At 41.6% G+C, this 25,932-nt stretch overlaps 1 protein-coding gene and 1 non-coding gene across 2 annotated transcripts in view; both read right to left on the bottom strand.

Moving 5' to 3' along the window:
* Nucleotides 1-25,932, bottom strand: part of LOC126204133 (RIMS-binding protein 2-like) — a 1,140,279-nt gene that overhangs the window by 169,432 nt on the left and 944,915 nt on the right. Inside the window, exon 15 of the mRNA XM_049938546.1 lies at nt 15,703-15,834. Coding sequence (XP_049794503.1) covers nt 15,703-15,834 — 132 coding nt within the window. The remainder of the gene's footprint in view (nt 1-15,702; nt 15,835-25,932) is intronic.
* Nucleotides 11,390-11,464, bottom strand: Trnat-ugu (transfer RNA threonine (anticodon UGU)). The gene has a single exon. It is a non-coding gene; the product is annotated as a tRNA-Thr (tRNA).

Genomic DNA, 25,932 nt, shown 5'->3' with positions numbered 1-25,932 from the left:
CGGGGGAGGAATGTGGTGTCACCGCCAGACACCACACTTGCTAGGTGGTAGCTTAAATCGGCCGCGGTCCATTAGTACATGTCGGACCCGCGTGTCGCCACTGTCAGGATCGCAGACCGAGCGCCACCACAAGGCAGGTCTCGAGAGACTGACTAGCACTCGCCCCAGTTGTACGACGACTTTGCTAGCGACTACACTGACGAAGCCTTTCTCTCATTTGCCGAGAGACAGTTAGAATAGCCTTCAGCTAAGTACATGGCTACGACCTAGCAAGGCGCCATTTGTAACATTGCATGTATCTAAAGATTCTCACTTGTATCGCCACAATCTCCAGATGTCTCATGAAGAACGATGTATACAAGGATGTATTAAAAGTTAAGTATTCAAGGAGCTACGTACTTTTCTTTATAACATTCATTACGTATCCTGTTTCAGACCTCACTCCATCCTTCGTGAGTTAGCGCGTGCATCTTGGCCGCCTCTTTCAATTAGTGTCCGTACTGTTGGCAAGTCTGCTGACACTACAGTCTCTTAGGAAGGCTTCTAGTGACACTTTATCTGCTTTTTTAAATAAAATTATTTTGCGTTTGTTGCTGGTGGATTTGGAAGCCTAGCTACAACGACCTTGTGATCACTAATCCCTGTATCAGTCATGATGCTCTCTATTAGGTCTGGATTGTTTGTGGCTAAGAGGTCAAGTGTGTTTTCGCAACCATTTACAATTCGCATGGGTTCGTGGACTAACTGCTCGAAATAATTTTCAGAGAAAGCATTTAGGACAATCTCGGAAGATGTTTCCTGCCTATCACCGGTTTTGAACAAGTATTTTTGCCAACATATTGAGGGAAGGTTGAAGTCCCCACCAACTATAACCGTATGAGTGGGGTATTTATTTGTTACGAGACTCAAATTTTCTCTGAACTGTTCAGCAACTGTATCATCGGAGTCTGGGGGTCGGTAGAAGGAGCCAATTATTAACTTAGTTCAGCTGTTAAGTATAACCTCCACCCATACCATTTCACACAGAGTATCTACTTCGACTTCACTACAAGATAAACCACTACTGTCAGAGACAAACACTCCACTACCAATTCTGCCTAATCTATCTTTCCTGAACAACGTCTGAGACTTCATAAAAATTTCTGCAGAACTTATTTCAGGCTTTAGCCAGCTTTCTGTACCTATAACGATTTCAGCTTCTGTGCTTTCTATTAGCGCTTGTAGCTCAGGGACTTTCCCAGCACAACTACAACAATTTACAACTACAATTCCGACCGTGTTCCTTGATCCAGCACGTCCTGTATTTGCCATGCACCCTTTGAGATTGCAGCCCACCCCGTACTTTCCCGAGGCCTTCTAACCTAAAAAACCACCCAGTCCACGCCACACAGCCTCCGCTACCCGTGTAGCCACCAGCTCAGTGTAGTGAACTCCTGACCTATTCAGCGGAACCTGAAACCCCAATACCCTATGGCGCAAGTCAAGGAATCTGCAGCCAACACGCTCGCAAAACCGTCTGAGCCTCTGATTCAGAACCTCCACCAAAGGTCCACAGTCGGTTCTGTCAACGATGCTGCAGATGGTGAGCTCGGCCTTCATCTCATAAGCAAGACCGGCAGCCTTCACCAAATCAGATAGCTGCTGGAATCCAGAGAGAATTTCCTCAGATCCAAAGTGACACGTGTCATTAGCGCCGAAATGTGCCACCACCTGCAACTGGCTGCACCCTGTGCTCTTCATGGCATCCGGAAGGACCCTTTCCACATCAGGAATGACTCCACCCTGAATGCACACGGAGTGCGCACTGGATTTCTTCCCCTCCTTAGCCGCCATGTCCCTAAGGGGCCCCATTACACGCCTGACATTGGAGCTCCCAACTACCAATAAGCCCACCCTCTGTGATTGCCTGGACCATGAAGGCTGAGAATCATCCTCTGAAACAGGGCAGGCAGCTGCATCTGGCTCAGCCAGAGTCAGTGCCTGAAACCTGTTTGTCAGACGCACTGGGGAGGCTTTCTGATCAGCTTCCAGGGACATCTTTTGCTGCCTGCCATGCCTTGGAATGACCTCCCAATCAATCACAGGCGAGGGCTCAGCCCCACTGCGGGCAGCGACCGGGGCAACCACAGCGGCATACCGATCTGGGGACAGACGGGGTGAGGTTGACATCCCCGTGATACCCAAGTCCGGCTCCCCACAGTGATGCCCATTGGCAACAGCCTCAAGCTGCATGACCAAAGTCAGCGCCGCTTGCAGCTGTGAGCGAAGGGATGCCAACTCAGCCTTCATCTGAACACAGCAATCACAGTCCCTGTCCATTCTAACCGATGTTGAACAACAATTACTGAAACACAAGTCCATGCCTAGATAACGCAAGGGAAACATGCAGAGAATGTATGAACTAACCTGTACAAATGCCTAACGACTGCGCTAAAATCTGCCAGTGACTCAAAACTCAAAATTACACCTCCTATACGAAACTCACACGCAATTTAAGTAAGAATCTACGAAGTAAACACTAAAGTGCGATGCTACAACTCTCAAATACTATAATTCGCCTGAAATTTATGAATTAAACAATGCAAGTACCCAAAAACATGCAAAGAAATTAAGAATTAAACTATGTAACAAGTAAGCTATGGGTATACAACTTGCTGCTGGCAGCTGCTTATCCAACGGCGGCAGGGAGCACACTGGCTGTGACCAACCGACACTGGCCGTTCAAAACAAAAACAGAAGACAGACGACTACACGAATTTACACTATTCAGATACTAAAGCGCGATGCTGTAACTCTCAAATACTGTAATATACCCAAAATTTATGAATTAAACAATGCAAGTACCCAAAAACATGCAAAGAAATTAAGATTTAAACTATGTAACAAATAAGTAAGCTAAGAGTATACGACTTGCTGCTGGGAGCTGCTTATCCAACGGCGGCAGGGAGCACTAGCAGCAGGGGCACAGTAGCCATCCACAGTGTAATGTCCTGGGTGGTAAGGTATACGGCCTTTTTGAAGCATGTAGAAGGTAGGTGTGCAGTGTGTGGTGAGGGTGAGGAGAGAGATGGACTTCAGGAAGAGGTTCTAGGATGGACCTAAGGATTTGAGGTGAAACTGGAGATCCTGATGGATTTCAGGAGTGGGGTCACTGCAAAAGGGTCAGCAGGCAGATGCATGTGATATCTTTCAAAGTGCTGTATGGATTACAAACCTACAACCTCCTTCCTAGTCACCATGAACAACTATATCCTCACCCACAATTACTTCTCCTATCTACAAACAAATTTAGGCTAGGTCTATAGACACCCACATGGTACCATCCTATGCCAACCTATTCATGGGTCATCTAGAGGAATCCTTCCTAAATGCCCAGTGTCATAAAACCTCTCACCTGGTTTAGGTTCATTGGTGACAACTTCCTGATCTGGCTCGAGGATGAGGACACCCTATCCACATTTCTCAAGGACCTCAACACCTTCTCCCCCATTCACTCACATGTTCCTGCTCAACCAACCAAGCCACCTTCCTCGATGTTGACCTAAACCTCAAAGATGGCTACATCAGTACTTCTGTCCATATCAAACCTATGAACCACCAGCAACACCTCCACTTTGACAGCTATCACCCATTCCATACCAAGAAGTCCCTTCCATACAGCCTAGCCACTCATGGCCATTGCATCTGTGTTGATGAGTGGTCGTTCTTGAAGTATACCGAGTTTCTCACTGAGGTCTTCACAGACCACAATTACCCTCCCAACCTTGTACAAAAACAGATCTCCCATGCCTTATCTCTCCAGTCACCCAGCACCTCCCAATGTTCCACTGCCCAGCCATAGAGTGGCATTCCCCTTGTGACTCCATACCACGCAGGACTCTGTACCACGCAGGGTTTGGACTACCTCTCATGGTGCCCTGAAATGAGGAATGTACTACCCATTATCCTTCTCACACCTCCCACAGTGGTGTTCCATCTCCCACCAAACCTACACAACACCCTATCCATCCATACACAACCCCTGTTTCCAGTCCCTTGCCTCATGGCTCATATACCTGTAACAGGCATTGTTGCAAGACCTGTCCCACACATCCTCCCATCATTACCTACAAACAGTCCGGTCACAAGAATCACCTATTTCATCAAAGGCAACTGTGAAACCAGTCAAGTGATGTACAAGCTAGGCTGCAATCTCTGTGAAGCATTTAATATGGGAATGACAACCAACAAGCTGTCTACATGAATGGCCAAGAAACAGTTGGACCACTCAGTTCCTGAACACACTGCCCAACAAAACATTCTTCATTTCAATGACTGCTTCATGGTCTGTGCCACCTGGATCCTTCCCACAAACACCAGCTTTGTGCAGGTGGAAACTCTTCCTGCACATATATCCTACGTTCCCATAACTTTCCTTACCTCAACATTCGTTAGTCATTGTCCTTACCCATCTAGCTGCTTCCCTGTCCCCATTTCAGCACTACACAGCCCTCTATTCCACAACACACCAACAACCTGTAAGCTCCCACAAGTAGCATTTTACCATCCCCTAACCCTGCCTTGTTATCCCTCTCAGCCGGCCGCGGTGGTCTCGCGGTTCTAGGCGCGCAGTCCGGAACCGTGGGACTGCTACGGTCGCAGGTTCGAATCCTGCCTCGGGCATGGATGTGTGTGATGTCCTTAGGTTAGTTAGGTTTAAGTAGTTCTAAGTTCTAGGGGACTGATAACCACAGCAGTTGAGTCCCATAGTGCTCAGAGCCATTTGAACCATTTTTATCCCTCTCATTCCCCACCCCTAACAGCAATTTTTGTGCTGTATCTTTGTTTTAAATGTAAAACTGTCCATTCCCCTGAGTTGTTAGTATATTAGATACCTGTGGAGAAGCTTACATATATATTTATAGACAGGAAGTATATCATAATGAAATTGTGAATCTGTATTAATAAATAAAGAGTAGGCAGGATTAAATCAGGTGAACTCAATGAACTGAACATAGAAAGTGGCATCATAAAATCAACACACAAAACATGAACCTTATGATTCAGGTGTCATAGGCATCCAAATAATAAAACCTGTACAATGTATAATTTTTGGTGTAGAGTATGTGTTATGAGATTGTTTCAGAACACACATGAGAAAAATTCTGGGCAAATTTTCTGATGGGGAGGAGAATGTTGCACCATAGACTGAAATTCTGTGTGAACTTAAAAAGTTTTTAAAGTTGTTCTATGCACAGAGCCAAGCTAACACAAGTTCAAACACAGTGTCTCGCTCAGCATGTAAACCAGAAATGAAAGCCAATGCTGCTAAACAACATTCAAGCAGAGTGTGCAGAACAAGACCGCAGCAAAATGATTATTTATAACATTATTCTGACATCACCACATGGTGAAGTAAGACCCATTACCCACATGCAAGAGTGCCCCTACAACATCTAGATGTTGCATAAAGTGTCAAGCTGAAGATATGAAAGCAATAGTTTGGACACCACGATGTGGTATAGAGCATTGAAATGCCTAGAAAATAGGGGACATATTTGCTTATCATCAAGGCACAGTTCCATCACAGGCATGTGCCAACCAATATAAATACTAGGAATCCTAAAGCACAAGATCACTCGGTATGACAGTCTTGTAAGTTACAGTGACTCGGTGTTGAAGTTGTTGTGTGATGTGCCAACTATTGTTAATCTAATGTCTTCAGCTGCAAGACATGGGCCAGCCAGCTTGATGTACTCCACTGCCATGAACTGCACTGCTGCCATCCTTGTTGTCCCTGAAATGAAGACTTGAGCACCTTTGACCAACAATCCACTGGGGGTCAATCAAGGGTTGAAATGTAAACTGCCAAACTCAAACCTTCTCAGAAATGTGCCTTCATGCTGCCCCCTGGATGTGCCTGTGAGCAGCCACCGGTTTTTTGGTTGACTTTTGTTGGGAGGCCAGGACATACTTCTGCATGCCTACCATCATCCCGTCTGGAGTTGTCAGCCACTGATGGGCGCATAAGCTATGATGACTATGAGAGCAACTTGATGAAATAGTTCAGCAAGCAATTAGCAGCCCTGCAGACCTATGAGCCAGCACCCTGCAAAATGCCACCTCTACTGAGTACGTAGTCCCTGACCATGTCAAGCAACATTGACACCTACTGATTAGGTAAAGTTTGTAACACCCAGCCATGTGGGCCACTCAGCCACCATTGGTCACCATCGTGGAGATGGTCACCACTACAGAAAAGCTATTTTTCATTGTATAAATCCTGCCAATAAATGTATTAAAGCAAAAACTCACTGACGCCCTCAGACATGTGGCCACACTCTGAGTTTCACATCCTGCACATGCAGAGACCACAGTTCCCTGGGTCCCCACACTACTCACCACATAGAGAAGTCATTTAGTTGCAGACAGGTGCAATGAAAAGGAATGCTGGAAATATTAAAGCTTTCGGACAAGTCTTTGTTCAGAAGCAGAATATTCATTCACATTCACACAACAATAACCCCCACACACAGGGCCTCTGTCTCAGGGCACTAAGATCTAACTGTGACTGCATCTGATGAAGGCAGGAATCTAGCTAATGTGGAAAGCTGGGGTAAGGAAGAAGCATGGGGTGGGGAGAGAGAGGAACAGTATGGTAGAGGTGGAGAAGATGCTAGTGCAGACTGTGGAAGCATGCAGGGACATGGTGGGGACAGGATAGGGCTGCCAGGTGTAGCATTGGGTGGCTGTGCTGGAGGTATAAGGAGGAGGAGGAGGAGGAGGAAAGGTAGACGATATGGGAGAGAAGTAGAGAAGAGGAAAAAACTATGTATGTTTTTAGTTGGGATATAACTGTCTTTAGAAAAGTGCTTTCTAATGTTTAGTAAAAAGCAAAGCAGTCATCAACCCAAAGATTGTTTTGAATACCACAGTGTTTTACCAGGTATGGTCTTTTTGGAGGCAGTATGCAATTGGCTTCTTACAACCTTTGAACTGACTTATACAGCCATTTACAGGGGACCTACAATTCAGTGTCGATTCTGAACCATAATGTAACTCAGCATTTCTTACACCAACAAATATGAAAAGAGGGGAAAGAAGTGATAAGCAATAAATGAAAATCGCAGGACTGACTGGTGGTCAACTCCAAGCCTTTTGGATTTGCAGTCAGACATTTTACCAATGAGACACCAAGCTCAGATAGTCAAAAATTTATCAGAGCTTCCAGATCCCAGCACACAGCTGCAATGGAGAAGTAGTGCACATTAATGCATTATAAATAGTTTATCTGAGCATTTATTCAGGAAACAACTGTTCCAAATTTGAGGGCAATAATGCTCACAGTCTCAACATATGCATTTCATGAACTACAGAACACTTCAGAGCCACCTTCCTAGATGTCGATCTCCACCAGTCAGATGGCTTAATAAATATATCAGTTCACATCAAATGCACCAACTATCAACAGCACTTTCACTCTGACAGCTGACACTCATTCCATGTCAAAAAGTCTCTTCCTTATTACCTTGTCACCTGTCGAAGCAACAAATGCAGTAAAAATCAGGTGTTGGCAAAATACATAGATAATCTTACCAGAGCCTTTATTGACAAACAATATTCTATCCAGCCCATCCATAAACATCTCCTGTTAACCTGACATCAACCAGTACTCCTCTCAACACCCAATATGATCCAGCCCTTAAATATCTCAACCAAATTTGTCACCAGGGCTTTGACTATCTCTTGCGTCTCGAGGAAAGGAATATCCTACCCAAAACCTAACCCACATCACCCAGAAGTTGTGTTGTGCCATCACCGAGCCTACAGAATATCCTTTTCTGTTGCTATTTCAATCCTGCTCCCAATCTTGCAGCCCATGGGCCATTACCTTGTGGTCAACCCAGTGGAAGACCTGTCCTATACAGACACCGAACACTTCCTACAGCAGTCCATTCACAGGTATTTCCTACCCAATAAATGTTAGGGCCATGTATGAGAGCAGCAATTTTATACATCAGGTATGCAGCATGACAAGTAACGTATTGACTAATCACATGATTGGGCACCACCAAATTGTGGCAAACTGCAAACTTGATCATCATCCAACTGCTGAAGGGGATGCTGTGCACCACAACACAAATGACTTCAACAGCAGCTTCTTCACTCTGCAGGTCATTGTGATACTTTCTGCCATTACAAGTTTCTTTGAACTATGCAAGTGGGAACTGCATATCCACTAAACTGTTTCATACTGCCTCATCTCATCTTTTCTCTTCTCTCTTCTGTTCATGCCACTCATTTCTTGTCCAGATCCTCTATTGCCTTCTTCAGCCACTCTTCTCCCCCCCCCCTCCCCCAACCAACAGCTCTCTCTCTCTCTCTCTCTCTCTCTCTCTCTCTCTCTCTCTCTCTCTCTCTCTCTTTCTCTCTCATTATCTTCCCACCCCCCTCTTTCCCACCCCTCTCCCTTTCTCTCTCCCCTCACTGACTCCCTAGTCATCTTCACCTTCTTGTCCTTTCACCCCTCCTATCCTTCTCTCTTTACCTTTATGTGCTCTACCATCTGAACTCCTTTCGTCTAGTGTAGCTGCTGAGTCATCTATCACAATGTCTGCTTTCTATGATCCTGCTACTCCCTCCTTGCCTCAGTTGCCCTTCCCTACCTTCTCCTCGCCTCCATCAACCCAAGCAACTGCTCTCAATAATCAGTCTCAATGTGGCTGCAGCAGTGTGTGTTTGGGTGTACATTTTAACTAGAAAACGAGAAAGCTTGAAAGCTAGTGAGAATATTGTTTTCTGTTACATGTATCTATGTACCACACATCAGTCCACTACAGGTGAGTGATTGCCTTTCCTTTATTTTACATATTGTTCCATCCAGGAATTTTAATCATACCATTTTTTCCCAGAGCAAATGCTTTTACTTGGGTCCATATCAACTTTATGGGGTTGTAATGGCATTTGTATCACAGCTGTCTAATAATTTGGTATTCATGTTGTTTTACAGTCTCATCTATTTTTTAAGTACAGTATACAGGTTTGTGGGCACTGACAAGCATTGTAAATTCTAGTCTGGTTTAAGTCTGTCTGTGGGGGTCCCATAGTTTGATAAACATGTACACTAATTATTGTGGTATGCATAGCTGAAGCTTTGTTGGTTTGCAATGAGCGAATGCTCACAGTGTCCATGACAATAACTAAAATGAGGGAGGGGGGCAGCAATTGCTGATACATAAGCCATTGATTCAAAACACTTTATGTCATTTCACAACAGTCATCATCAGAACTCTTGGAATCAGTGCCTTATATATAAGATCACTCTGAAGAATAAAATCTATGACTGGTGATTCTCCAGGAAATTACATAACATCACACAGACCATGTGCAGTTCTGGTTAAAATGTTTTGTCATCCTAAAATAACAGATATTCCACTGTCCCAGATTCCTTGCATTGCTTCTTGCAGTCACAATACTGCTATTCTATGAAAGAAAATGTCCTTCCATGAGTCATTTTATTATACCTGAACCCATGTACTTTAACATTTGTACCTTCATCTGCTGACTGTTGTTAATATTCATGGCTTGTTTCATATGTAGAACTAAATTTTCTGCAGTTGGATATTCACTTTTAGAATACATGAAGTCACTCACACAACATAAGATGACGAGTGGGGCCATAGTGGCCAGAGACAGTGCCCATTTGTGTGTGAGTTCTGCTAAGGACTTTTTTGTCCAAATGTTTAAATGTTTTGCAAGCTTTTCAGTGTGTCTGTCTGTGTCTTGACACTGCCTCTACATTGCGAGTAGTAAATGTATTCTTTTCATAGATTGTTGTAAGAGGTTGTCAGACATTTTTACCAAACTTGTCTAGATGGCCTATCTTTTTCTTTTAACTGTATCATTTCCCATGTGATTAGAAAGATGTACATCTTCTGACAAAGCAGGATTGCCCACAGTACTCTACTTTATCTACACTCCTAATTTATAAGTTAAAGCATATATAATTTTTTTCCCTAAAGCTGTTATTCAAATATTAATTAGTGAGCACATAATATACAAAATGCCAATTTTGCATAAACAGAAACTCCTTACAAAACTTTATTATTCATGTAATGCTATTTATTGTTCTGATTGTACTGTAAAAATTAGTTTCACTAGAAATGCAGTAAGTCAACAGTTGCTGTAATTATAAAATTTTGTACTACCAGCCGTCCATAATAACACTGTGAGCTAATAAATTAAATCTAAAGGAAAAATCCCATTCACTACGATGAGTAATGTCCCATGATTTCAGTAACATAATTATATTCCCCCAAATATAATCAGTTTGTCAGATATTGTTAGTTAAAAATTTCAAATAGCCCAAACTTTTAGAACAGATTATGACCAAAGAACTGTAACATTCCAGGATTTACCAAATGTGCAGTAGCCAGTCACAAAATCATGTTTTATTTATTCACTTTTGCAAATTTATTTCAACTGATTAACAGCCATTATTAGTGCTTTCAACCAATATGTGCCATGGGTGGTAATACTGTCTTAAGCAGAAGTCAAACATAAACTTTATGTTTGACCTCTGCTTAAGACAGTATTACTACTCAGGGCACATATTGGCTGAAAGCACTGATGATGGCTGTTAATCAGTTGAAATTGATTTGCAAAAGTAAATAAATAAATCATGATTTTCCGACACATTGCTGCATATTTGGTAATTTTATGGTTTACGGTCGCTGCATGACTTGGGAACCACATGGAGCCCACCATTCAAGGATTTAGTCACATACATTTGTTAATCTGAAGTTTTTGCATCTAATGACATCCATATTATGGGACAACCTTCACTAATTAAGAATAACATATTTTTCAATAATTAAACATCATCATTCAGTATGGATGACATACTTATAATTTAATGAATCCCAGTGCATATACATAGTTTGCATCTGCACATTTTAATACATACTGCCCATATCCAGTACTTGTTAAACCAAACTTTTCCACAGTTTTAACTGCCAGTTAGGTATGAACTTTTTTACCTACAGGAATTTGAAACTATAACTTAATAACCAAAACTACTTTTAACACCATCACTTGCACCATTTCAGTCACTCTACATTCAGTCTTAGCATTGACTCATTTCACTCATTAAGTGTTGAGTCTAAATGATCCTTTCACAAGTCTCAGTTTTATATCAATCAAATGACTGGATAACATTTCTTATTCCTTTGGTGCCATGTTTTGGTTCCAAAAAAGTATACAATGTATATATAACGGTAGTATCTGTTCCCGAAAGAACAGTTACCATGGATGACCATGCAGCTTTGCTAGAAATGAAATGATAATTAAATGGACACCCTAGCTGCAAACAGGCGTTGATGTACTTCATTGGGGACATGTTGAAAATGTGTGCCCCGACCGGGACTCGAACCCGGGATCTCCTGCTTACATGGCAGACGCTCTATCCATCTGAGCCACCGCGGGCACAGAGGATAGTGCATCTGCAGGGACTTATCCCTTGCACGCTCCCCGTGAGATCCACATTCCCCACATGTCCACACCACTACATTCGCAGTGCGCCTAATAGATGTTTGCCCATCATACTCATTACTCGTGGCAGATTAATCTAACAAGTCCCGTACGAGTTCGGGCATAGCGTGTGCGTTCGCACAAGAAGGTCAATGGCCGGGAAGCCATATTTTTAACTATATATGACGGTAGTATCTGTTCTCGAAAGAACAGTTACCATGGATGACCATGCAGCTTTGCTAGAAATGAAACGATAATTAAATGGACACCCTAGCTGCAAACAGGCGTTGATGTACTTCATTAGGGACATGTTGAAAATGTGTGCGCCAACCAGGACTCGAACCCGGGATCTTCTGCTTACATGGCAGACGCTCTATCCATCTGAGCCACCGCGGGCACAGAGGATAGTACGTCTGCAGGGACTTATCCCTTGCACGTTCCCTGTGAGATCCACATTCCCCACATGTCCACACCACTACATTCGCAGAGCGCCTAATAGATGTTTGCCCATCATACTCATTACTCGTGGCAGATTAATCTAACAAGTCCCGTACGAGTTCAGGCATAGCGTGTGCGTTCGCACAAGAAGGTCAATGGCCGGGAAGCCATATTTTTAACGATATATGACGGTAGTATCTGTTCCCGAAAGAACAGTTACCGTGGATGACCATGCAGCTTTGCTAGAAATGAAATGATAATTAAATGGACACCCTAGCTGCAAACAGTCATTGATGTACTTCATTGGGGACATGTTGAAAATTTGTGCCCCGACCGGGACTCGAACCCGGGATCTCCTGCTCACATGGCAGACGCTCTATCCATCTGAGCCACCGCGGACACAGAGGATAGTGCGTCAGCAGGGACTTATCCCTTGCACGCTCCCCGTGAGATCCACATTCCCCACATGTCCACACCACTACATTCGCAGTGCGCCTAATAGATATTTGCCCATCATACTCATTACTCGTGGCGGATTAATCTAACAAGTCCCGTACGAGTTCGGGCATAGCGTGTGCGTTCGCACAAGAAGGTCAATGGCCGGGAAGCCATATTTTTAACTATATATGACGGTAGTATCTGTTCCCGAAAGAACAGTTACCGTGGATGACCATGCAGCTTTGCTAGAAATGAAATGATAATTAAATGGACACCCTAGCTGCAAACAGTCATTGATGTACTTCATTGGGGACATGTTGAAAATGTGTGCCCCGACCGGGACTTGAACTATTTCAACTGTCCCCAAGGAAGTACATCAACGCCTGTTTGCAGCTAGGGTGTCATTTAATTATCATTTCATTTCTAGCAAAGCTGCATGGTCATCCATGGTAACTGTTCTTTCGGGAACAGATACTACCGTCATATATAGTTAAAAATATGGCTTCCCGGCCATTGACCTTCTTGTGCGAACGCACATGCTATGCCCGAACTCGTACGGGACTTGTTAGATTAATCTGCCATGAGTAATGAGTATGATGGGCAAACATCTATTAGGCGCACTGCGAATGTAGTGGTGTGGACATGTAGGGAATGTGGATCTCACGGGGAGCATGCAAGGGATAAGTCCCTGCAGACGCACTATCCTCTGTGTCTGCGGTGGCTCAGATGGATAGAGCATTTGCCATGTAAGCAGGACATCCCGGGTTCGAGTCCCGGTCGGGGCACACATTTTCAACATGTCCCCAATGAAGTACATCAACGCCTGTTTGCAGCTAGGGTGTCCATTTAATTATCATTTCAAGTGTACAATGTGTATCACACTTGTGATTATTTATATCATGCAACATAATGCAACATAAGCAATACCATGTGAACTCATCTGAATGTTAGCAGCAGTATCTGTTGTTAGAATATGAGTAAAACTCATTGACAATACATGAAATTATTGCCACTGAATGTTTTGGGAGATTATTAATATTTTGTGTAACTGTAATATATTTCAGAACTGATTAAATGGTTGTCAATGAACTGCTACTGCCACTACTAATAAGCATTTTTAATAGTCACTTGCATAAAGACTAGCAGAAAACATGACATTTTGTGTTCTTTTGTGTGGTTTGAGAACGTCTGATTCCCTTACTTGTTAGAAACATTTACACTGTTTGGGACCTGGTCTATGCCCATAGGAAATCAGTGACATAAATAAAAATGGGAAGCATTTTCTGTCTGAAACTATAAAGCAACTGTCTGATTTTTAATTTAGTTGGACTATATGAATGTCTTTATGAATCTGCAGCTGCGATACATGTATCATCTGTATTACAGTTGCTCAATCTGCGTGATGACTGTCCTTTCAGACATGTCCAAAAGAACAAACACCCCGCATTCATATGATTGATTCACCTCGATGGGCAATGAATCCACAACCTTCAGTATGGATGAACATATATGTTCAACCTCCAATAGAAATCTAAAAATTAGCAAAATTGGAGGACATGGGCAGGGACTGTGGGTAGGTGGGGTAGGTGGGTACGTTAGGCAATTGTGGAGTATGCTGAGATAGTCCACACATTTGCAATAAACACTGTGTCTGGATGACACAGTGAATAACACAACTGCCTTGTAAGCAGGAGAACCCAGGTTTGAGCCATGGCTCACTAAACATTTTCACTCGTCACCACTGTTTCTGTACAAAGTCCCAATGCAGCTAATGTTATTACTCCCTTCTCTTTCCTTTCCTTTCTTCCCCCTCCCCCTTCAATTTACATTTAGTTGGACACAGAATCCTTTTACATAAGTTTTCATATGGCGAATCAGAGAGAGAGAGAGAGAGAGAGAGAGAGAGAGAGAGAGAGAGAGAGTGTGTGTGTGTGTGCAGATATTGTATGCAGGTATTTCTACATGAAGGTGCTGAAACATGACAACCAGTCAGCTTTAAAAGAAGTGCTCACTTTACTACATATTCAATACATGGTTCTCAGTCCTACATTGCACAGATCAGTAGCTCTTGTCTGGAAATTGGCAATGGTATAGCAGGCAATACATAGGAACACATCATCTTCTTCCAGCTCTCTTTTGAATAAAATATAAGCACAGAACACTAAAGTTCTTAACTGTTTGTGTAAACTTGACACTATTCTTTTTATCAGCCATTATGATTACTAAAAGACCAATACAGCTGTTAGCAAACATGTACTAAAGCAAAAATCACCACAAAACACTCTAAGTGCTCTCAGCAATGTGTGTAACAGATAGACATGGTGAGCTGCTGCTATGGGATGCAGTGTCACATGGAGTACTTTCTCGAGCTATTACAACATGTCTCCACCATCTGATTTCTGAGTGGTATGGGACCTTAAATTGGCACAAAGTATCCCCTCCAATACAATATCCAGCTGCTTGTGGGAAAAAATATATGGTATGTAGACAGATGTGGTTCTGCCTAAATTCCTAATATGATTACTGGTTTTCTAAGTTTTATCAACACATAAATCAATGATTACAATTAGTAAACAATCTTCTTGTACTGCACTTTCTGGATGAAAACTATTTTTTGCCACATGCTGATAAAGGTTTGGATGACTACAAAACCTCACCTGAAGCAACCTTCCTGAAGCAACCTTTTTCTTTCAAAAATCAGGAAATTATACCAGTGTGAGTCTGCAAAAAAAAAAGTCCAAACAATACCCTAAGATCTTCTTTTATCAACAATTTTATTGTCTTGAAGATGGAAATGACATGCCTGTTTATCAGCTCTAGTAGGTTGTGACACAGTGGAAATAAAAGTAAATAAATATGAAGTTCCACTCAGGACAATGCTCATACACTGTTGTTGAGATGTTGTAAGTATACAATGTTAGCGTTATTAAATCCCTTACCAGATTCTGGATATAATTTAGTTTCATCCACCTATGAATTTTTATTGATTTCCAATAAAATAAACAGGCAGCATGAAAATGCAACTGAGAAAGGAGATAATTGTTAATGCAGCTCCAAGTAACCTAGAGACCACAATACTGGTACAGGGAGAACTGACAATGAATAAATTTGAAGAACTTTTACAATAAAATGGAGAATGCATTATCTGTCCAATTTAAAGTTTCAAAAACTAATTCAGTGATTACACAGCAGTAACTAAATCTAACACAAGTCTTTGACTCCTTTAAACAAATAAAATATATATGTACTTATGACACAGCTTCATGGGCAGGACATCATTATTGCTATTTATGAGATTAAGATGTTTTGACATCTTACCTTTTGGTAGTGTGCGAAAATCAATGTGTGTAGACAGCCGTTCCATTTGCTGAGTATTCTTCTCATCAAAGTGTGGGGCTCTTATGTTTTTTGCCCTCACTGTCACTCGGTAAACTGTGTTGGGAGCCAAGCCTACATGGAGAATAAAATGCAGTAGCATTTGTAAAATCCTTTATGTAAGCTAGTCCACATTAGTGTGTGTATATATATATATATATATATATATATATATATATATATATATATATATATATATATATATATAAAACAAAGATAATGTGACTTACCGAACGAAAGCGCTGGCAGGTCGATAGACACACAAACAAACACAAACATACACACAAAATTCAAGCTTTCGCAACAAACTGTTGCCTCATCAGGAAAGAGGGAAGGAGAGGGAAAGACGAAAGGATGTGGGTTTTAAGGGAGAGGGTAAGGAGTCATTCCAATCCCGGGAGCGGAAAGACTTACCTTAGGGGGAAAAAAGGACGGGTATACACTCGCACACACACACATATACATCCACACATATACAGACACATTTAAAGACAATCCTTTCGTCTTTCCCTCTCCTTCCATCTTTCCTGATGAGGCAACACAGTTTGTTGCGAAAGCTTGAATTTTGTGTGTATGTTTGTGCGTCTATCGACCTGCCAGCGCTTTCGTTTGGTAAGTCACATCATCTTTGTTTTTATATACTGCTGGCCACCGTAAATGCAACACCAAAAAAGACAAGAGGTAGCACAACAAAATTTATTTTGTAGATAACATGTTGACCAAGTATCAAATGATTACGTTTACAGACGTCTGTGACATGTGGTTCCTGCCAGAATCAGTAGCCAGAGTAGCCGCCATTGTTGGAGATCACCGCTGCCACACGTCTCGGCATTGAGTCAAAGAGACGTTGAATGTGTTCCTGGGGTACAGCAGCCCAAGCAGCTTCCACACGTTGCCAAAGATCATCTGGTGTGGCAGCTGGGGATGTAATCTGGGTCACTCGTTGAGCAACCATGGACCACATGTTTTCGATCGGCGAATGATCCGGAGAGCGAGCCGGCCAGGGAAGCAATTCAATCTGGTTATTGACGAAGAACCTTTGGACAATGCGACCCACATGTGGTCGCGCATTATCCTGTTGAAATATGGCTGTGGCCGAGCCCTGAAGGTAAGGAAGGACAACTGGCTCCAGCACCTCAGATATGTAGCGCCGGCTATTTAAAGTACCGGAAATGCGTACTAGAGGCATGTGAGAGTAATATCCAATACCGCCCCATACCATAGCACCCAGTGCAAGACCAGTGTGGCGGTGCATAATGCAGCTGTCCAGCATCCTCTCTCCACGGTGTCTCCACACTCGAATCCGACCATCGTGGTGCTGCAGACAGAAGCGTGCCTCGTCAGTAAAGACAACGTCATTCCATTCTGCCGTCCACATCCGTCGGTCATCACACCATTGGCGACGGAGACGTCTGTGGTTCTGCGTCAATGGTAGACGAAGCAATGGACGTCTTGCGGACAGACCACTCTGCTGTAAACGGCGACGAATGGTACGCGCAGACACTGGATGATGCATTACAGACGCAATGTGCTGTGCTATGGTTCGGGATGTCACTAAGCGATCCATCACTGCCATGCGCACAATTTGCCTATCAGCACGTGCAGTGGTGCACCGAGGTGAATGCGATCGACCACATTGGTCCGTCGTACCCTCCTGCATCCAAAGGTCACATATCCGCATTACAGTTGTTTGGTTTCGTCCAACACGACTAGCAATTTCTCTGTATGATAATCCACCAACATCATTCCATTCTGCCGTCCACATCCGTCGGTCATCACACCATTGGCGACGGAGACGTCTGTGGTTCTGCGTCAATGGTAGACGAAGCAATGGACGTCTTGCGGACAGACCACTCTGCTGTAAACGGCGTCGAATGGTACGCGCAGACACTGGATGATGCGTTACAGACGCAATGTGCTGTGCTATGGTTCGGGATGTCACTGAGCAATCCGTCACTGCCATGCGCACAATTTGCTTATCAGCACGTGCAGTGGTGCACCGAGGTGAATGCGATCGACCACATTGGTCCGTCGTACCCTCCTGCATCCAAAGGTCACATATCCGCATTACAGTTGTTTGGTTTTGTCCAACACGACTAGCGATTTCTCTGTATAATAATCCACAATCTCGGTAAGCCACTATACTTCCTCTGTCGAACTCGGATACTTGATCAAAAGATGTTCGCTGTTGTCTACGAGGCATAACTGATCGTCTTGTGAAACAACCACAAGGTAAACACACGTGCCGAACGTACACTCATCGAAATCGCCAAGCCTTAAATGGCGCTATGAGGTGGCGCCACAGGCGCGCATGATGTGCGTCTGCGCTGAAATTCTAATCAGTTGCATATCTCATCGCTGCAAACCCATGGTGTAAATTTCACTTGATTCAGATGCTTCCTTCAGGGTGTTGCATTTACGGTGGCCAGCAGTGTATATAAAAGGAGAAAAAGTTGTAGCACAACAATTCTGATAACAAAGATACTCCAGATAAATAGTGTCACATAATGAATGTCCAAAATGAATCTATGCAACACTGGAGTCAAAACAAGCAAATGGGCTTCAGCAAGGCTAGCAGGTATATAAATCTGTTTTTAAGGACTTGCCAAACCACCAGATTCAAGAACACACACATAATTTCTCGGGAGAAGAAGAAAGAAAGAAACTATACAAAAGAGAAAGAAATTGTAAAAAATGCTGGTACTAAACAAAAGACATCACTTTAAACTAAAGACCAAGAAAAAGCAGATTAATTAGATGAAGGATCTAAAGTATATAAAAAAAACAGGGCATATAAATGTTAAACAAAGCCACGGACAGATAAAAAAATTGAGAAGAGAGTTTGGAGGGGGAAAGATTCAGAAAAAGCTGAAAGGAAAGGAAATATTGAAGAAATGTGAGACAAAGAGACTAATGATACTGTACAATGTAACTACAAGGAGAAAGAAAGGAAGACTATAGAACAGCAGGCATAAATTAATGACACAGGGACTTGCTAAAGTTGAGATTAAAAATAAATTTTGTCCTGGATGCAAAACTTATTTTCAATTTATTTCTGTTGTGCCATTGTTGGTTTCATAGCTACCAGTCTTATCCTCAGATGTAACTGGTATATATACGTCTAACTGAAATGAGGGATGTTTTTCCTAGGTTCTCAGTTTTCTGTTAGTCCTGTCAAGCAGTAGCATGCACTGTAAAACCTATGTCCACAGCACCATTTGGGAAGCACTCATACTCATTAGATGCATACACATGGTGTTTCAAAAAGAATGAGGTGACTTCAAAACTCCATATTTATTGATAAAAAATGCTAGAAATATGGGATGGCTTGCAAAATACTCACAAAACCAAAATGTTGTAGTTATGCTATTACAAATGCTCTGTCTGTCCACCAGCAGCAGTATGAACAACATCTAGAAATAGCTAAATTCATCATAAACTTTACACAACTTATCTGCTTTTAAAGAACTTACGGCAGCTGTTATTCTGTTCTTTACTTCTTTTATATCATGAGGTAAAGAGGAGAGGAACACACTTTATTTCATACATCCCCAAAAGAAAAAAATCTTCGATGTCAAGAATGTAGGGCAGTGTCTGGAGCTCCCACATGCCCAATCCAACATTGAGACAGAGTGTTGTTGAGAAACTTATGTACATTACTGTATCATTGTGGTGGAGCTCCACCCTGTTGGAAAATGAAATAAACAGAGTCCTCCCAAAGTTGTGGAAAAAGCCAATACTGCAGCATTTGAAGATAGCTCACTCCAGTCACTGTTTTTTCCTCAAAGAAGAAGGAACTATACATGTTTTACCAGGAAATGGAACAAAAAAATTTCACTTTAGGTGAGTCTCTTTCATGCTCAAAGAAGTCATGAATGTTCTTGGGTCCCCACATGTGCACATTATGTTGGTCTACTATATCAACAAAATGAAATGTTGCTTCAGCATTGAAAATTAACCATGATAAAAATGTATCATCTTCCATGTTCTCTAGCAGAGCATTGCTGAAGTCAACCTGTTTCCTTTTATGACCAATCTGAAGAGCTTGCACTAATTGTAATCTGTACAGTTTACAGACCAAACGATGCCTTAGCACTCGCCAGACAGCCGTATGAGGCACTGCTTGCCGAATTCTTTCCACCATGTCATCAGGTCAACCTTGACTCTTATCTCTCCACAAGCATCCTATTTCTTCAAATTGGTGGTACCAATAATGAATATTTTTCAGTGCAAGCAGATCAATGAGAAAATGACAACGAAAAGCACACTAGACTGAAATCATTGACTCACTCTTTGCAAATTTCAGCACACAAAATGTCTTCTATAGAGTGGATGCCATCTTACTTCTCAGTGACTGCAAAATGAGAAGATGCATTGACTGACATCTAATGGTGATTTTCTGAAACCTTAGGCCACACCCATTCAAACAACATACATTTAATTGCTGGCATGTCCCATGTTTTGTAATTATTACCATCCAAAATCAGGTCTCCTTTTTTATACACCCTGTGTACCTGGTGCATTGATCATGGCACAATAAATAGAACCTGAACATCAGTTTTGCAATCAACCTCTACTTATCATATACGTACGTTCCATCAAAGACGGGAAATTTAAATATAGACTTGCATACATTACAAACATGTTAGCAACAAGAGCCCTATGTGACTTGAGCAATGTTCATGAATAAAAGAAAAATGCTCTGTTCATACCCCATAAATACTGAAGTGAGGAAAAAGGTAATTAAGAGCTGCAGTTTGAACATGGCATTATATGGCTGTGGAACACAGCCTATAAGCAGAAATGAAATAAAATCTAATTTTTAGATTTCTTGAGGGTGCAGCTGAGTCACATCATAATTAATCCATGGTATTCTGACAAACAGACTTCTTGCCATCTTCAGTTGGTCCATGATGACTGTTGCCAGGAATTGGCTGAATATGGCAACAAATCTGTTAGCTGAAATATCATGGAGTAATTACTACATGATCTGGCCAGATACCCAAGAATTCTACAAATTAGAAACATGTCGGGAAAACATCATACCAAAATGAAATCTCTTGAAACAATAGAGGTATCTTGCTGAAGATATCAATTAGAGTGGTCAGATAAAATCATCAGGAAGGGTAGCCTGCAAAGAACTGGCAAAGGTAGGTCATTCAGGAGAACAACAGAGAGAAGAAGAGTGGATTGGTCAGTCACACAATATGACACAACCAGTTCCTTGTAAATGACCTAGAAGAAATGTTAGAAGGAAAGATAGCCCAAGCAAGATGCAACTGGCATTTTTAAAACAAGCTATACATAATTATGCAGAAATGAAGAACTCAGCTTTTAATAGAACCAAGTGGTGCGCTTCCAGTCAATCAAAAGACTGATAATGAAGATTCCAACTTATTCAAGGGGTGAAATAAATATCTAGGTTCTTGTTCTTAACTCACATAGGGCACCTAACAACAAGGTTTAATTCTTTTGGTACAAATACTTTGTATACACTCAAGCATTCTCAATAAAGATTTGTATATACTCGTGCATTCTCCATAAAGACTTAGCAGAGGACATGAAAACAAGTTGAAGAAACCTAGTGGATCAGTTGACAGCTCACATATGTTGTTTCCCAGCCCACAGACCCCTTGAGTATGTTTGCTGTGACACTGGAGAGGATGGAGTCTATGGCACTGCCATGCACTTGTGGCAGCTTTAGGGTTGCCACATGTTTCCCCAAGTGAAATTCCCTTATATTTCCCTGACTTCCAGACAAGTTTTAGCATTTTTCTATGACAAATTTTGAGATCTCAAGGGGTAAGTAAAGACATCAGTTGACAAAAACTTAAGTATTTCTAAATGTGAGAGCAAAAGTCTTAATTACTAATCAACAGCTTTTGCAGTGAACTGTTTTTAGATTGAGAAAGAAAGCCAAATGGTACACATGTTTCATTAAGACCACTGATGTTATTTTATTTCTATAAAATGAAACACATTTGGTGACAAAAACATGTATTTCATTGGAGTTGCGAGACAGCTTTAAAATAACATCACTGATTTCAGAAATAACCTCAGAAGAAAGTAAGGCTCTTGAAAGAAGTGTATAAGGCAGGGAAGACTGTAAACTGACACTGTAGGTGACTGCCAATAAAATGTTGGTTCTATTATGTTTGTTATTGCTGGTTAATACCCACTGTGTTATGTCTTTTATTTTACAGATACTGTGAGGTTTTTCTTACAAGAAATACATGAGTACATGGCACACAAGCTGCCAGTGACTGCCATAATTTTCTCCTTCTTATCATCCATACTTTCTAAAATATAAACTACTTTCAAAGTAGCAAAATGTATGAGAATAAATAAAACATCTATAAAATACTGCAATGTACAATGTATTTTCAGTGAGATAGTTGCAATTCGCCGGCCGAAGTGGCCGTGCGGTTAAAGGCGCTGCAGTCTGGAACCGCAAGACCGCTACGGTTGCAGGTTCGAATCCTGCCTCGGGCATGGATGTTTGTGATGTCCTTAGGTTAGTTAGGTTTAACTAGTTCTAAGTTCTAGGGGACTAATGACCTCAGCAGTTGAGTCCCATAGTGCTCAGAGCCATTTTTTTTAGTTGCAATTCCTGAAGTCCATTGCCCATGGTCTCTGACCTGCTAAGGAGTACTGCAGTGCTAGGTCTATGGATAAACCATGAAAATCTGCTGCATTAAATCACACACAAACAGACCTGGTCTGTGGGCATGTCGGTGAGACCATATCTGAAAGGCAAATGATGGGCTTCAGAATGGCAGGCCAGATCTTTAGAGATACCCACAGAACTAGCTTGCGGTTTTGGCCTGTCATGGAGGTCATCTGGTGTGGCCAGCTATTCACATGTCACAGACACCATGTTGATGACATGAGACCATGGAGACCAATCCATGCAACAGACAACTTGAGCAAATACTCTAAGAATCAATACTAATGAGGATAGGTAGCCACTCATTGTAAAGGTGATAGCTGTGCTGCAGACATGCGCATAGAAAAGACAATCACACTCTCATCACAACTAAATTTTTGGCCATAGCCTTTGTCAGAAAATGATAGCTGACACACATTCACACAATCACTCAGACACAACTCATGCACACATGACCACTGTATCCGGTCGCTGAGTCACCAGTCTCTGAGTATCAGATCAAAACAAACCACTCCTCATGCCTCCCTGCCTCTTGTCAGCAGCTGCTAGGCTAGCAGTAGGAAGAGGTGACAGCACTGATTGTAAGCTCAGGGCAGTGGTAGAAATAAGAGAAGAAGTAAGAACCAGGCAGTAGGGGAGCAGCTCATGTACTCCACTCTGCCCAGCCAGCGACAATGCATGACATCTCAGTAAACAAACCATTTCATCTACTGGGACAAAAATGAGATTTTTCCAGTGTTTCTTTTTTCAAATTTCCCTGGTATTTCCTTGATTATCCTGACACATTTGAAATTTCCTGATATTCCCTGATTTCAAGAACTTCTCTTCCAGCAACCCTGAACTCTTACAATGGGGAGCACAAAGCTAAATATTAATGTTGCATGACAGCAATGTGACATAGCTAAATGGTCTATTATGCAGATTGTTTAGTGGAGCATTATTTTGGGAGTATGGAAGAGAATTCACACAGTGTTGGTATAATTTCTCAATTTTGCAAGGAAGTGATGTATTTAGACACAAGTGTAAACAATTATAATAACCCACTACTGATGTTTGTTATTTTAACTGACTAATTATATCATCAATATAATAGAGGGAAACATTCCACATGGGAAAAATATATCTAAAAACAAAGATGATGTGACTTACCGAACAAAAGCGCTCGCAGGTCGATAGACACACAAACAAACTCAAACACACACACAAAATTCAAGCTTTCGCAACAAACTGTTGCCTCATCAGGAAAGAGGGAATGAGAGGGAAAGACGAGAGGATGTGGGTTTTAAGGGAGAGGGTAAGGAGTCATTTCAATCCCGGGAGCGGAAAGACTTACCTTAGGGGGAAAAAAGGACGGGTATACACTCGCACACACACACATATCCATCCACACATATACAGACACAAGCAGACATATTTAAAGACCAAAATGTCTGCTTGTGTCTGTATATGTGTGGATGGATATGTGTGTGTGTGCGAGTGTATACCCGTCCTTTTTTCCCCCTAAGGTAAGTCTTTCCACTCCCGGGATTGGAATGACTCCTTACCCTCTCCCTTAAAACCCACATCTTCTTGTCTTTCCCTCTCCTTCCCTCTTTCCTGATGAGGCAACAGTTTGTTGCGAAAGCTTTAATTTTGTGTGTGTGTTTGTGTTTGTTTGTGTGTCTATCGACGCGCCAGCGCTTTCGTTCGGTAAGTCACATCATCTTTGCTTTTAGATATAATTATATCATCATAAATTAAAGGCACTGCAGTGCAGTTTAACTCATTTAATGTACTTTACAAGTGCATACTGGGCTCTTAACACATAAGACATAAAATTTCACATGCACATTACATACTTACAAGACATGAACATGTGCAATAGAAAATGTCAAAATGTGAGGACATATGACCAACATCTTTGAGATAAATTATTTGTCGGGACACAAACACAAAGACAGTTTAAAAGTATGCTCCTTAAGCTGCCAATAATGCCATGACCTTGGAGGAATGTATTTATTCCCTTTCTAATAATCCATTTTCTCTAAACATAAATAAAGATTCAACAGCTCAACAAGCAACCATCTCAAGCTTCGATATACCTTTCAACCACTCCCTCACTGTAAATGATAATCCTTAAATTAATGAAAAATAACCATAGAGTTTTAAAGCTTCCAAAACTATCAATAGAAAGTAAAGAGACAATACTGGAAACCAAATGCTCCAACAATGACCAGTTAATCCAAAATTTTGATCGTTGTTGCTGTTGTTGTGGTCTTGAGTCCTGAGACTGGTTTGATGCAGCTCTCCATGCTACTCTATCCTGTGCAAGCTTCTTCATCTCCCAGTATCTACTGCAACCTACATCCTTCTGAATCTGCTTGGTGTATTCATCTCTTGGTCTCCCTCTACGATTTTTACCCTCTATGCTGCCCTCCAATACTAAATTGGTGATCCCCTGATGCCTCAGAACATGTCCTACCAACCGATCCCTTCTTCTAGTCAAGTTGTGCCATAAGCTTCTCTTCTCCCCAATCCTATTCAACACCTCCTCATTAGTTATGTGATCTACCCATCTAATCTTCAGCATTCTTCTGTAGCACCACATTTCAAAAGCTTCTATTCTCTTCTTGTCTAAACTATTTATCGTTCATGTTTCACTTCCATACATGGCTACACTCCATACAAATACTTTCAGAAACGACTTCCTGACACTTAAATCTATACTCGATGTTAACAAATTTCTCTTCTTCAGAAACTCTTTCCTTGCCAGTGCCAGTCTACATTTTATATCCTCTCTACTTCGACCATCATCAGTTATTTTGCTCCCCAAATAGCAAAACTCCTCTACTACTTTACTACTTTAATTTTGATCAGATGCAATATATAGCATTGACAATTACTTTTCCTTCTTCACACAAATACTGACATTCACTTTAAGTTCCATTGTGAATAATATTAACAGCATACATAAATCTAGAGGCTTAAATAAATTAAATTCAACAGAAAATACATCAGTCACCTTTATTCTATAACCATGAAAAAATCATGAGCTTTAATAACAGCTGCTTTCCATGGTGTCATTAACTGGACACACAGGAGGTGTACCCATACAGAATATGCTACCTGTGCTGCACTGTCAGGGTAACAGCAGGTGCAGGACCAGTTTTTCAGAGTAAAGTTAGCTGTTAGAAATTTTGAATTATAGTAACTCTGTTTAGGAGTATGTGTGCATGAAGCTGCAGTATTCTTAAAGTGTTTGAAATAATGGAAAAATGATATAAAATTGTATATGTTTTTGAATGTTTTACAAATACATTATTTAACCACATTTCATGTAATTCTAACCAACATATGATCCAGATTTACACATTTTGTCCTACTCTGGTTTGCTGTGCATTATTACAGTTTGTTTACTGATATGCCCTTAGAACAAATTATGCAGCTCCCAAGCTAAGGAGTCAGACAACCAGAATATTCTCAATATCTGACACCTATTAATGTCAATTAAGGTTACTGACAATTTA

This window comes from Schistocerca nitens, chromosome 9 (assembly GCF_023898315.1).
Source record: "Schistocerca nitens isolate TAMUIC-IGC-003100 chromosome 9, iqSchNite1.1, whole genome shotgun sequence".
Taxonomy (NCBI): domain Eukaryota; kingdom Metazoa; phylum Arthropoda; class Insecta; order Orthoptera; family Acrididae; genus Schistocerca; species Schistocerca nitens.
This window is presented reverse-complemented; position numbering and strand designations above follow the sequence as displayed.